At 40.0% G+C, this 15272-nt stretch overlaps 1 protein-coding gene across 1 annotated transcript in view; it reads right to left on the bottom strand.

Annotated features, from left to right (window-relative positions):
* rasgef1ba (RasGEF domain family, member 1Ba) overlaps positions 1-15272 on the bottom strand; it is a 96252-nt gene that overhangs the window by 69595 nt on the left and 11385 nt on the right. Inside the window, exon 2 of the mRNA XM_047591195.1 lies at positions 8591-8632. Coding sequence (XP_047447151.1) covers positions 8591-8632 — 42 coding nt within the window. The remainder of the gene's footprint in view (positions 1-8590; positions 8633-15272) is intronic.

Genomic DNA, 15272 nt, shown 5'->3' with positions numbered 1-15272 from the left:
GTCTCGTCAAGAGTCAATTTGTGGAATTTCTTGCCTTCTTAATGTGTTTGACAGCACCATTTGTGTTGTGCAGAGGCCTTCTCTACGTTTAATAGCCCTGTTCGACTGTTAGAGGCAGAGAGAGCTGAATCGACACACTTCTGATCCAACAAGGTAAAGCTAATAAATTGCTGGTATGAAACAGTGGCACAGCTGAAACCTGCTGAGCTGTGGGCATTGTAGCTAAAGCAAACTGATGGCACAGGGGAAAATAATGAGGCTAATAAAATATCCAAATTTATTACAACGGGACAGGTGTCTTTGCCAAGAGTAATTGTAGGCAAGTGCATTTAATGCAGACGTGAATGTGCATACGGGCTGATTAAAAATACAGGTTTTAAATAGTGAAAGAGCCAGTGGAGCAGAACAGAGTGCTTCCTCTTTCCTCTGCAAGTCAGGAGGTGACCCAGAGCTGAACCAGAAGAAGTGCATCAGCCACATATCAAGGTGTTCCTCCAAGCTGTCATATAATCTCCATATACAAAAAATAAATACAAAATTAACTATAAGCAACAGTGTGAGTTCTGCTAAACAAAGACGTGATTAACAATGTTTGCTCTAGCATTCGGAAGCAGGGAGATGTAAACAAATACTTCCTTTCTGTTTGCAGGGAGGACTCACTGATGGCAAACACAAGCGATTTTACAGACTGTTGATTCAGCTCTCTCGTTAATTGCATTCCAACACTTGAGTTTTACAAGTTTGCCACCATACAAACACAAACTTCTGTATTTCCCTAGGAACACATAAAACTGAAACATTTCAAATGAGTAAAAAACAAACATATAAAGAAACACTTTCACGCTGATTGTCCTCTATACCATGTGTTTGCATGTGCTTCTGTCAGGTTGGACACTCAAGTTTAATCTCCTCAAGTCCAGCGCTTGCACGGAATTATGGGTAAAAGCCCACCCTTGCATGCTGTTGCATAACGCAGCCCTGTTTGCAAACTTGTTTCCCCGTTTCCCTGTTACACAGAAAAAGGAAATCAATGGGAAAGGCCGTGCTGATGCCGCCACGCTCAATGTTGTATTTATTTTCCTGTTACCTGAGGTAGCATGACTGTTTGGAAGGTGCATGCATACATTTATCGCTGCAAAAACAGAAACCTTGTAAGCTATTTTTTTTACTAGATAATAAACATGATGAATTAGAAAATCGGGGAAATTATCTCCATAACATATATGAAATCCTCTTAAGCCAAATTAGTGAAAAGGGGATTTAACTGATTAAATCCTGGAGGTTCGCGAGGCGCTTGCATTATGTGGCCAGATGATCAAGAGATCAAGCCATATTTCACAAATTCTGAATATACAGCAACTAGGCTAACAGCAGAACAATTGTTCCACTCCTGCTCATGATCAAATGGCCTCCTGCTTTGGGAGTGGATGTTTCTCAGCGTGACCAGTGTAATCACGGACCTTTTTGACCCTTTTTGCTGTGCCAAGCGAACTGGCTGTTTCCTTATACCACTTATCCTTATTAGTTATTAATACAGACTCTGGCTGAGCTCCATGAATCATTTATGGGGAGGTGCGGAGACGTATCAAAGAGAAAGAACAGTCTGTGGTAAAGGTCACCAGCTCAGTTTGCTTTTTAAGAATTATACAAGGGGGGGAAACAGTGAGAGCTGCCACAAAAGAAGTCACAGTGTTATTTATTTATCTATTTATTTAAGCCACAGACAGTCTGAATATTAAGAAATCCGATTTGACTGCAAAGCCCATTAATGCAGTTTTAGAGATAAAAGTGGATTTTCTGAGGCACTTTAAATGTGTCGGCCTTTAGAGCATCATATGAAATCCAGTTATCTTGTGTGGAGAGGTTAAAAAGGAACAACAACTTGAGGCCTGCATGAAAATGAAGCCCTCTCTGGCCAAACAACATCATTTACTCATAGAAATGCAATGTCACATTTGTAGCAGATAGTAATGGTGAATATCTTAATTTGGAAAAAAAAACTGTACAACATGCCATGGTTTGGACTTGCAAGCACAAGTCTCTTAGATTAAGTTGTATTTATAACAATGATATGATATGATACTCAGCCCAAGTTCAACCAAAAAAAACTATTTTTATTCTCACTCATTCACAACTTCTCTAATCAGACTGTAGAACTTTACAGTTTAACCATTCGTATTTTACCACAATCTCAACCAGCCAATCATGTCACTGCTGTCAGTTCCTGACTGCTGCAACCCTCCAATACCACCTTTAACCTCAAGTCTTAACATCCAGGGCCCAAGTCAAGCTCACCTGAGTCCACTCTTTATTCCACCCAGAGCTCCGAGCTCATCTTCTTCTCATCGTCACCACCAGAGACAAGACCCAAGGGATGGGGGGGTTCTTACACTAAGCACGGCCCCACTTTCTCCCCCTCAACTATAACATATGTCACTTGGGTCTAAGTTCCAAAGACTTTTTTTGTGTGCATGTTGTAAAATATGTTTTTGATGACTCATCAGTCTCTACTGACAGAAATACAAACAAAAGTGGAAAAACTGCAGTCAGTCCCAAGCTTAAAACTGTGACACCTAAAATGAGAGATAGTAATGAAATGGGTGTTTGTTTAATGTAAAAAAAAAAAAAAAAAAAAGTGTCTGAATTTAACACAAAAAACAACCCTGCTGTTCATGTCTACGTTTTATATCACACAAAGGAAGGATGACATGAAGGACAGAGCAGGAAGCACAAAACGAACCCTGATTGTCTTTTTTTACTTTCCTGTTGTGAGATAATTGCGCCAGGGACTTAAACCTCAAAGCGGTGCTTCTTCCTTTGACCTCTGACCTGTGACAACTAACAACTACAAAGCAGTTGAGAGAGGACGGCCACAAGGACGTTACCAGTCTGCAACATCTAAGGAAAGCTGGGTTATTATCTCGATTACAGATGGCCTGAACTAGAGATGACCTGGTTAAGTTTGATTTACATTATTACAGTCAAACGGTGGCATCTGACCCATGTGACCTCTCGTCTACACTTTAATATTACGCTTGCTAAGTAAACATGCACTCAGTCTAGTTAGTAATTTGAAATAAGCATACATAAATGAATAAATGAATGTAAATAGCTTCACTTTTTCATTTTTTTCACAAAATGCAATGTTATTTGCAATTTGTAAGTTCAGTCTTAATTGCAATATTCAATAGATTTATAACCACATAAGATACTATCAAATTATTAGAATACAAGCCTGATTTGCCCTGTTATTAGCTACTGCGCCAGCTATATACATACAAAACCTATTCTGTTCCAACATGAGCCATAAGAACATCTAGACACCAAGCAGAGGCAGTTGAGTACATATTCAGACAGGTATCTGGAGGACACTTCACTGCAGAAGAAGAATCTGGGAGAGAAGTGAACAGCATCCGCCAGCACGGATTAGGTCAAAGCAGTGTAAAAATGTATCCACCTTTGACCAGTTCAAATACTGTACATGATGTCAGGAATTATTTGATCTCAAACCATTTCCTTCATTTTCCTGACTAAACAATATGTTGGCTGACCATGACCATATTGGGAGTGGTGATGTTACAAAACATGGTCATCTTGGGCAGTTGTCCTACTTAGAAAAGAGTTCTTGGAGCACTCAGTTTGTTATTCACCATGAACCAGGTCATGAGCAAACCAGGCCACAGTGCAGCTGACTGATTGCATATTTATAGCCAGATGTGTTTTTGTCATTTTTGTTTCTGAATTAGTCAGAGATCAACTCCTGTACGTTCCAAATGGCATGCACGCAGATTTTCCAATTTTTGGATCAAGTTATTGCAAATACTTTAGTCAGCGCAACTGATAAACAATGCAAACTTGATCTTGTGCGGTTGTACAGACTAGTCAATTAGTCGGTTTGTCGACTTCACTGCTGTATGTCAACTAGTCATTGATCATGTGACAAAACAACACGGATGCCTCCGAGAAGAGTGGGTCATTGCAGCAAACTAGCAGCAGTTCATTAAGTGTGTGGAGCTGATTCATGTCAGTCCTGAAATACAACAAAAGTACTAATGCAATGCACACTCATTTGAAAAGGCATCTGCTAACGCTAGAAGAGGAACGGTCCAAATCTTCTGGACAACAGTCACTTAGCTTCAAACACTTTAAGGTAACAGAGAGAAAGAGACTGCACATCAAGAATTTGATGGTGACTTTCATTGGCAAAGTTACTAGACCTTTAGCTGCAGTACACAAAGCAGGCTTCACGTAAATACTGCATTCACAATCTCATCTAACAACACACTGTGGAGTTCTATTAAAAGCTAACGATGGTGCTGAGTTGCTGCCAGTTTTTATACAGGCTATACATACATGTATCTTTATACAGTATGTAGCACATGAGCTGTCTGTTCACAGCATATGCATTCAAGACTATAGATTTCATTGTTGCAAAGCATTACTTTCTACTATGTTTTTATTAATGACATCCTTAGCAACAGTCAATTTATGTCAACCATCAAAATACGAAGTCAAGCATTTCCTATTGTGCGCTCCTATGATTTCTGTGTGAAAGATGAAGCCTTGATGGTTTTCGCCACCTCTGATCAGAAGACACAGTTTATCCGAGTTCAACTTATCTCGTGATTCTACAACCTACTCTTACTCACCTCCTGAAATCACTCTGAGCACTTTCGTTATGATTCCATGTTTTGCGTCAGGGACAAAAAGGAGGAAGCTTGTTCATTGTCATGAGTTAATGTAGGTGTTAGAATTAGGATAGTTGAGCAGAAAACAGAAAAAGGTCAGTGTTTCCCTTGTTAATCTTAAGAATCTAATGTCCTATCAGTGCGCCATTAGGGAAGCCATGAACTCGTAGCTAAATGGCCTCATGAACCCAGATTCCTTTTTGCTGTAAAATCTGGGACTTATCCTCTTCCTACTCAGCCTTCTGAGTATTCCCAAGAAAGATTTTACAAACATAATATTAGAGATTAAAAACAGTTTAAAACAGATCACAGAAAACTTAGTGTTGACTCAGGTGCACCTAACTCTCTAACTCTATCATCCACCTGGCCTTGAGTCGTGCTTGGTTTTAAAAAGCTGTATTGTCGGCTGGTGGACTGGTATTTTTATCTCCTATTTTCAACATGACACTGTGTACACCCTCATAAGATTCTTCTTTGATTTTAAGAAAAATCTTTGGTAGGTTTTAGAAGAAGAGTTTTCACTTTATTGGGTTCTCTTATGAACACAAAGCCTTTGTTCAGTACACAGCACCAAGGCTGTTTTTTCTTTCCTTCTTTAAATCTAGGTCATAATGACTCATTGCTGACAGCTGACATTGGCCTGAACTGTCCTTGACCTAAAGCTCTGCTTCTGATACAGTGGAAATTGTCAATATCATGATCAACCTGACAAAGAATTTGGTTGCCATCTGTGACTTGGTCCTGGAATCGCTCATTTCTTTGAGAGTAAGGCTTGGAGATGTTTCCTCCTCCTGTGCTCCCCCAGGGGTCGATTTCGTTGTCCCCTCAGGTTCACAATTAACAAACATACCGCCCCTGTTGTAAATCATGAGCAGACGCGACATCGATCCCACTGCTGTGCAGATGATACCCACAGTTGTAAAGCCGTTATTTCTATTGCTTGACCCGTTCTTATCCTGTGATATTCGTTGCATTTAAATTATCATTTTATTTTGTGTGTTGTAAAGCACTTTGTTAATAGTAATAATGTGTTAGTGTGGCACCTTTCAACTTACAAATAGCTCTTTTAATAACCGATTATTGAAAAGTGGTTTCTTGTCACATGTAGTAAACTTTCTGTTGTTTAAATAACATCTTCATTTATGAAACTGTCCCCCTTTGCATTGACTCCAAACGTCCTCCATGAATTGAGTCTGTAATGACTAACCACAGGCGGGAGATCTGCTCTTTCACTGGAAACCTAATCACAACAGAAAGTATTTCCCGTGCGAAAACAAAGCTGACTACACAATGTTTAAATTGGGGAATAATCATGTGGGCTTTATTGCAGACAAGGCATGCATACTGTAGGTCTGGGAGGAAATTAAAATTGAATTAGGCCTCTACAGAAAGTCTTTTGGGAAGCAGGTTCGTCAGTTGAGAGAGAAAAGAGGTTCAACCCATGTGGAGACTCTGATGAGCTGAAATGCTCTCAAAACAACAATCAGTAGAAAACGCAAAGTGATCATGGATATACTGAAACTGCAAAAACAAATAATGGACTGATGAATTAATTGTTATTTAAGGCATCCATGTTGTTTCCACATTCAGACATAGAAGCACATGGATACATCAATGTCATCCAGAGGAGCATGTGAACGCGCCATCACTGGTTTAATAATCAGTTGGGGTGAGACATTCATTCAACGAGGCATGACCTAAGTCTGCCAAATCTATATATCTATTAATATCCTTAATAACTGAAAGAAAAAAATAAATAAATTACATTACATGTTCAGATACAGCTAAATGCCACTTGGTATTTTTCATGCTGTTCCCTCTCCAATAGGCTGCAGCCTGAACCTGAGGTGTCTTGTGATATCGACTGAGAACATCGGTGTGAAAAATGGTCCATGAAATATGTTCTGAGCTCTGTGGGTTTGTGTCAGTCTCCATTTCTCACCAGGAGGGTTTTCTAAGAGCCGAGAAGCCATCAGTCTTCAGAGCATAACAGTAGCAGTTTGTACGTACAGCCCCAAGTCTTTAGAAGCCATGACAACAGTTTCTGATCGGTTGACTGATATCATTTGAGTGAAGTGGATGTGTACCTGTGGACATATTTCAGGCCTCCTAGTGTCTCCTTGTTCGACATCATGTGAAATGTCCAAAGAAGTGTACTGCTACAAGTCTGGTTCCTTCCTAAACCCTTAGGGGAATTATCCAAAGGCCTGGAGGTGTCACATTCATCTGTACAATTAATACTACATGTACACCAATCTTTACTTAAGTACAAGAAGTAAAATACCAGTATAGCACTAAAGGATCTTGTGTAGGCACTGGGAAGAAACGAATAAATGTAGTGGAAGAAATAAAGGCTAAATAAAATCTTTTTGATATTTGACATTGGTAAAATAAACCAGTAATCCTAACTAACTGAAGAAAGGGAGGATTTACTGGAAATCAATGTCAGGAACCGTGAAAATCTGAGTCCAGGATAAGATGTATGAATGGGTCTGACTAGGCTGTGGTCTAAGCATCTAGACAAAATGTTACTTGACACAAGATCTGAATGCAGCATCCTTTCTGGAGACCAGACATAGAAAAGAAAGCCCAGCTCTGACGTCATGCTTCTCGAACGATCAACGCTGGGCGTCTTATTCCTGCTTTGATCCTGGATGATGTAACTGCAAATGAACACCCCCCACAAAACCCCTCAATGCTCATCGACCTCACAGAGCCGCACAGTGAAAGACAAACCACCGGATTACAGCCTCTTCAGAGCTGTTTAATACTCACAAAACTGGCAAAAGAAGTTGGGGGTAGAGTGTGAGATGAAAGGGGGAGTTTGGCAGGCAGCATTCTCAGACAGCTCAAGAGCCCAGAGATGAAGAACAAAGAGTGAAGGGAGAATTAGTCCATTAAAGTGGTTGGGTTATTATTTATTTTACAGGCTGTACGGATCTGCGCTGGACTAATTTACTCAGTTAATGGTCCAAAAGATGAGGATGGAGAGATGTGACAGAAGTGCATGGGAGTTATAATTGAGGTTTTCTGAATTTAGCTATCGAATTTAGCTATGATTTAACAGAGGCTGTGGCTCAGTAGGTAGAGCAGACTGTCCATGAACCAGAGCAGATTGAAAGGGCTACACATCAAAGTGTCTATCAGAGTAAGAGTGGACCCTGCCTTGGTGTCAGTGCCTGGCAATGTGTGAATTCTGTGTGAACAAATGGGTAGTTGTGTCACTGTGGCTGTACCAATATGTTGTATGTGCGCCATAGAAGTACAAGACCATTTACCGGGGAGGATGACTTTGAAAAAGAAAGGGTAAGGAGATAGGAAAGGCAGTCAAACAGAGAAAGAAGATCAAAGAAAACCCCTCCAGCGCTTCAGTACTGAATGTAATTAGTATGTGTGTGAGTAGATGTCTGGTATACCATCCTCAAAGACATTCAGACGCTGCCCACTGTCCCATTTAACCTCACGACATCTTCCATGCAGACATTCATTCACACGGTAGCATCATGGGGACTATTTACACCGTGAATGCAAATATACTATAACCTGACGAATAATATCCGCTGAGACAAATCGAAGATGCCACATGACTCCCTGCATAGCACCACTCAGTTTGGCAGAGGTCTCATCAGCCAGAATAAGCGAAAACACATGTGAGGGTGCATGAGGTCTTATGTGTGAAATCCTGTCCAACTGTGCAGCAACACAGACGTCCACATTGCTGGAAGGTAGTTACCATGTGATGTTTTCAGCCAGGCTGTCGGTGTGCGATGTTTTGTGTACACCGAGATAAATCTGCGGCATGCTTTGTACTGTCAGCTGAGTGCGTGAACGTCCTGTTCTTTCAGCGTGGAGGGCAGGAAGACTCAAAATAAAGCAACAAGACATTTAAAGGATTGACTTACCCGTTGTTTGGAGGAAGGCCTCAGTCTGAGATGGTGGCGACACTGCAAGTACAAAAATATGATGGTGAATATTTAGGAAAATACCTATTATTTCATACCTCTTAAATAGATACATATGTAAGCTATTATTTGCACCAAACATACACTAGTTTAGTAACATTACGTAGCTACTGTTTATTATTTCTGACCTGTTTAACGCTCACTTTATCCGTATTTTGTATTGCCTAATTTATCATCTGCCATTTCCTCTAGTATAAATTATGGTATAGTTCCTGTTGACAGTCTACTTAATTTTCACACACAAATTCATCTGTATAATATGTTCATAAACCTCAATCAATCATTGTGTACATCTTACTCACTCACCTGTATATATGGTCTCACGTGTTTTTCATCTGTAAATACTGTCCATATGCTATAAAACCAACTTGTACCATACCACTTATATATCACACTATTTATGCTATATGCACTTGCTGTTTATTGCACTTCTGGTTAGATGCTAAACTGCATATCATTGTGCTGTACCTGTACATAAGTAATGACAAATTTGAATCTAATCGAATGTTATTAAATACAACTAATGTAATATTTGATAAATGTTCTTGTGCTTCTATGTCGCTTTTTAAGCGCTTTACAGTTACAGTGATTAGGGAAGCATCTACACATTCACTCACACAAGCCCACACCAATGCCAAGCACTTCTGCATGTGCCATGATTCGGGAATCGAACCACTACTCCTCACATTTGTGGTCAACCTGCTCGAACTACTGAACCCCAGTCACGTTTCAGACCGTTAGAATAGTACTACAGCAACAGTATGTTACTGGATTTTAAGAACAGTTCCACCAGGACTGTGTGTAGGATTTAGAGGCACTAGTGGTGATTTTGTCGGCTGCAGCTGACTGAATATGAGAACATGCGTTGGTTTTCAATGCAAAAACATGAAGGGCTCTCTTTTGGGGGCTACTTTAGACACATGGTAGTCATGGTCTGCTGCCTCTCTAAGTAAGAGGAGCTCATGCTAAGCCAACAAAACGACTGGTAGGTACAGGTGATAATACACGAAGCAAAACCTAATCATGAATATCACGTTCCATTTCTGTTACACACTGGCCCTTTAAACAAATAATCACCTATACAGCATTTTATGGAAAGAAATAGTAAATACTTTAGACTTGTGGTATAAAATGCTGCTGAAATGCTATATGAAATAAGCTACTCAATAAAATACATGCATACAGTGTATATATACTGCACATATTCTTCTATATAGAAAATTTATGAGTAGGTTTTATGGCACTTTGAAAATAGCCTTAGCTTTCATCGACTCACTGCTCAGAGGTTCTCAGTAATAAACGGAGTGGGGAAATACAAAGAGCTTCCTTTTAACAATAGGAAATTGAGCTTGATTCCCTCCTGGTTAAATGCTGCAAATGTAAATGTAAACGGGGGGCATTTAATAAATGGGCATCAAGATGAATGTAGCCATTAGTGGCATTTAAAAGTGAACATACAAGAGTTTTTCCACAGAGGAGACGACTGAACATGAATCCTAATGAGTCTTTAAAAGGCTCAACGTGAAGCTCCCAAAGGAGTTATTTACAAAGAAGGGAAAAAAAAAAGAAAGAAAGAAACGGCAGAACGATAATGAATTCCCACATGGAGAGAAACACACACAAATGCACTCAGGCTTAAACACACACACACACACACACACTTTGAATGCTGACCAAGACGTTATTCGATGCAGACATCGTATGAGATTTTTACGTGCACACAGATTCATACTTCATATATGAAAACACAGCATCTCCTCTAGTGTAGCAGAGACATAGTTTGACTCTGAAAGAAAACCCACTATGGCTCTTTGTGAGGACATTCACTGACATAAACCATTCCCCTTTTTTAAATCAGCCCCTTATCATAACCATCTCAACTACGTGCCTTACCCTGACCCTGATCCTAACTAGGGGCTGCACCAGTTCAGAAGTACTTAACTGTTATGTAATGAAAATCACATCAACTAGTAGCTGATGACGTCACTAATAAAAACACTGTAGAAAATAATGCTTTGCAACAATGAAATCTATATTCTTGACCTGAATACAAATGCCTAGAACAGACAGCTCATGTGCTACATACTGTGAGCTGCAGATATGTATAGCCTGTATGAAAACAGACTGACACTCAGCACCATCAATGCCATTTAAGACGGGATAGTGTAGCCGGATTTAAACATGAAAAGAGTTATTCCTCTGTAGTCTTCTCCATGTGCTGCTACTAAAAGTCTAATAACTTTGACACTGAAATATATCAGTAAATAGTTGATGTGCAGCCTCTTTCTCGTTGTTTCTACAGGGCGTTTGGTGAAGTTGTTAAATGACGGCTGACGAGAGGATTTGGACCATTACTCTGTTAGAGGATGTCTTTTCAGACGCATTGCATTGTAACACTTAGGTTGTATTTCAGGACTGACATGTCATGAGAGTATGGGTTCATCTTTAATGAAGTATTTCCACACACTCTATTTCCGCGAGAAGAATCATTCACATCATGTGATGCTCACGTGACGATAAGGAAAACGCTATGTCAGAGAGAGTGAAGCAGTGGCTTCACGTCACCAGAAGTAACAGTGCAACGTGCAATTTATACAGCACAAGCTCTTATCTCTTGTTTAGAAACTCAATACATTTTATGTTGTTTACACTAAACCACTTTTTCTAAGTCACAGAAGGAATTGATAAGGAAATTGATGGCACTGGTATCAATAAAATCTCATCGATGTCCATCCCTAGGTATAATATCAACAAACTTCAAAATAGTCTGACAATGGTGCAACATTAGGTCCAAAACGAATCAATTTCTTCTTGGGTGTGTCAATGTTTACCGCTACGAGGAAACAGGTCACAGTATCAGTAAAATCAATTGGCTCCTCTCTCTTGGGAGCCTGAACGCGTCCTTTGTTTTTCCATATCTGTTCATAACAGACAAAACAACAATTACACAGGTGTAAAACCATTGTATACACGTTTTCTTTTTCGTTTTTTATTCTGTCACAGGAGTTTACATGGTACATGTAATTCAGAAGTGTACATTTTTATAATATTTGCCTTTATGACATTATCTCATGTCATGCATTTGTTCATATCTTATGTCTGATAATGGAATGGGGGGATAAAACAGTTTTTTTTTTCTTCTTTGTATATTTCTATTTTTCTATGTGCATTAAGTACGGAAGAATATCACAATGATATAAAAATGAAAGATAAAAAATGTGATGTAGGTTTGGGTTAAAAGTCATATTTCAGGCTGAGGAAAATCCATAAATAAGATGAAGCTGATGTCCGTTATCTTTAGTGAACCAATTCAATTTGCTGAGCTTAACCCCAATGGGTGGAGACCCCTGTGACCCCTCGGTGCTGAACCTCCTCACCCCTTCAGGTGAACCAGTTCAGTGGGTGACCTACTCATTGGGTAATGTGCTAGCCTGCTGTGGAAGGTCAGACACATATGTGTGTGTGAGACAGAGAAAGAGAGAGTGCATATCTGTGTATAAAGGTCACAGGGGACCTCGGTGCATCAGTCGTCCTGCAGTAATGAGGTATGAGGCATCTGCTGGGTTACGGTGCTCCTGTGGGGGAGAGTCACTGTCCTCAAAGGTCAAGGTCAACCCCAGAATTACTGTCAGCCCTCAGGCAGCTCAGGTACTTAGACAAAGAAGACAGGTCAGTGTTATTGTACATGTAAGCTGGAGCACAACACTACAATACCCATGCTCCTAGGTCCGAGCTAAATGTTCACGTTAGCAGGCTTACAATGACCAGTGCGAAGTAGCATGAGAGATTAAATTTCCATTAGTCTCAGGTCGTGTTTGGCAGTCACGCAGTCAACTGGTCACGAACTTGACACAAATGTGACTCAAACTGGTTACACAGAACAAGTCATCCCTGGAAAAAAGAAAGAAACCAATGACTGGACAAACCACATGTATTACCTTCTATCTGCCACGTAACACAACACTCTGGCAGACGATTTTGCTGCCTTTGTACAGTACTAATGTACTAATTAAAAGGAACTCTTACAAGCGACTATAGCGACGTGACGCTGATAGGTCTACATGCCTGCTTGAACTCTGGCGAGGTGGATTATCATGCGATTGTCTGACCTCTGACCGATCAGCCACAACATTAAGACCACTGACAGTAGAAATACAGTAAATAACATTGACCATCTCGCTACAATACAGTGAACTACTGTGAAACATTTAGCTCCTGGCATTTGTGCAGATGTTACTTCAATATGTAGCACCCACACAGACCAGACCAGGGACCCCCACCCCATAGCAATGACAGTGCTTGATGGAAGCAGCCACCTCCAGCAGGATGCAGCCTGACACGAAACACAAACACAGTTTAGGAACAACTGAAACAAAAAGAAGCAAAACATGAAAATCAGCACAAGGTGTCGACCTGGTCTCCAAATTCCCAAAACCTGATAAAAAACCAAGCACAAAAATATCATTTCATCTGGGGAGTTGGATTTCTTAATACTATAATGTTACATGGGTTACAATAAAGATGGAAGCTGATGACACAATTACATCATACATCAAGTTGTTGGCCTGAATGAAATTATCCTGATTTTAAGCTGTGTTTGAGCTGAGCAGGGACAAAAGCTAAAATATCCTCTTCTTTGTGTGATTATCTCCTGGAAGATGCATTCACACTGTAACGCTCTTCTTGCGATTTGGACTCCAATCTCAATCGGGTCTTCAATGAAAGGGCACGTGATTCTTTCCCGAAACAGCTGATTGGCCAGTGGGTGGAGCCTTTTATCGGATTCAGATAAATCCTGAAAGTTAGCCTGACCTGAAGCAGGTTTGCTGATCAAGTATCTGTGAGACGCACTGGAAGAAGCCTGATCCACAGAGGCCAACCCAAAGGGACCAAACACCCCCATGAACCCCATTCTGTTGCCAGACAGCACAGGACACCCAAAGAAGGCCCGTGTCCTTTCTCTGATGAATCACAACTGTTTTGGAGGCACAAAGGAGACCACCCTCCTACACAATATTAGGAAGGTGGTCATAATATTATGCCTGATCGGTATATACTGCAATGTAATATTCAACAGCGTTTTTTTTTTATTAATTTTTTTTCACAAAATTTGTAATATGCTTCAAAATCCTTCCTACTCACTGTAGATTTACATCTGTAACTAACTTCTCATCTTCTCTTTATGCAAATCAGGTGTCAGATTTACATCACCTGAATTACCTGAGCTACAACCTTCATGAGGATCTTGCTCTGACTTCTAAAGCACTTCCCTGCTTCCATTTTCAGGCTTTACCCCATTCCAGGAAAGCTGCTGTATCACTGCATTTTCAAGTAACAGACTGACATTCGCTTCCACTCGTCAGTGGTGTCTACTAACTGTACTGCTGACAAGGAGACACATTTAGAGAAGCTTAACCGGTGCTCATTAGGTCAAATAAATACCAGAGAATTGACTGCAGACTACAGCGTAGTGTGTTTGAGTGTCGTATCTGACTGCAGATTGTTTCCTGGAGACAACAACACTTTGAGCCTTAAATTTTACTATGCAAACCATTCTCAGTATGCAAATGTTCCGACCTTGTGCACCGACTGCGATTAAAATGCACATATTGACCAGAGACCACCTCTGTTACTGTGTGCATGTAGAAATGTATGTGTGCATATGTATGTTGTTTTGGTAGAAGATGTGTGCATGTGTGAGACTGTAAATGAGCCTGTGTATCAGACGCTGTTGTGTGCATATGAATGGCAGGGGGTATCCTTTTCCTGAATGCAGAGCGCACCCACAGTATCTCATTGCTATTCATGTGAATGAGTCTCCTGGAATCAAACAGTAGCCAAAAGCATATTTTCACAGAGTTAAGATGCATGCTATACAGAAGAAGAAATTCACCGCAGTTTCTTCCCAAACGCAATCTGACACACACCATCAAGTTTTACTGATGTTGACTGTATAACTGTGGAAAAATGTAGCGAGACCTTGTCGTCGCCATCTTTACATATTAAGTTATCATGTAATGCAACACTTTTGTGTTTTAAAGTTGAGCAACAGAACTTATAGAGAATATCAAAGCTTTTATTTAACTTTAAATGATCAACTCTGCAGAAAATGTTTGCGTAAGAGTTTGAATAAAGTCTTTAAGACATTTTTCGAAAATATAATCAAAGAGAACTTGATGAACATGTTAGATTATATGCTGCATTTTGAATACATTACATGACAGAGTTGATATTCTGTGCACCTTCTCTCATTTTTGTTTATCTTGAAAACAAGATGGTACCTTTTAGTGTTTTGCTTGTGCAAGGTGGGAGATTTGTATGAGGGCTTGCTAGGCCTCTCACACACAAATATGAAACCAAAGTCATTCTCATAATATACAAGTGAAATTCTTTCACATTTACAAAAGTCTCCTCTCAGATGGAGATGTGAAACCTTCTATACACCACCTTGAAAACCTCACACAAAAACTAGTGACACCTATTAATTATTATTCACTCAAACTAGAAGACAAGATGACTACATTTAAAGTAGAGGGCGTTACACACAAACAGACTCTTGAACAGCGCCTTCCCCAGAGCCATCCATTCACTACACATATCACACTGATAACCATTGCACAAT

Source organism: Mugil cephalus, chromosome 8, assembly GCF_022458985.1.
Source record: "Mugil cephalus isolate CIBA_MC_2020 chromosome 8, CIBA_Mcephalus_1.1, whole genome shotgun sequence".
NCBI classification, from domain to species: Eukaryota; Metazoa; Chordata; class Actinopteri; order Mugiliformes; family Mugilidae; genus Mugil; species Mugil cephalus.
The sequence above is the reverse complement of the archived record's forward strand: the minus strand, read 5'-3'. Positions and strand labels throughout refer to the sequence as shown.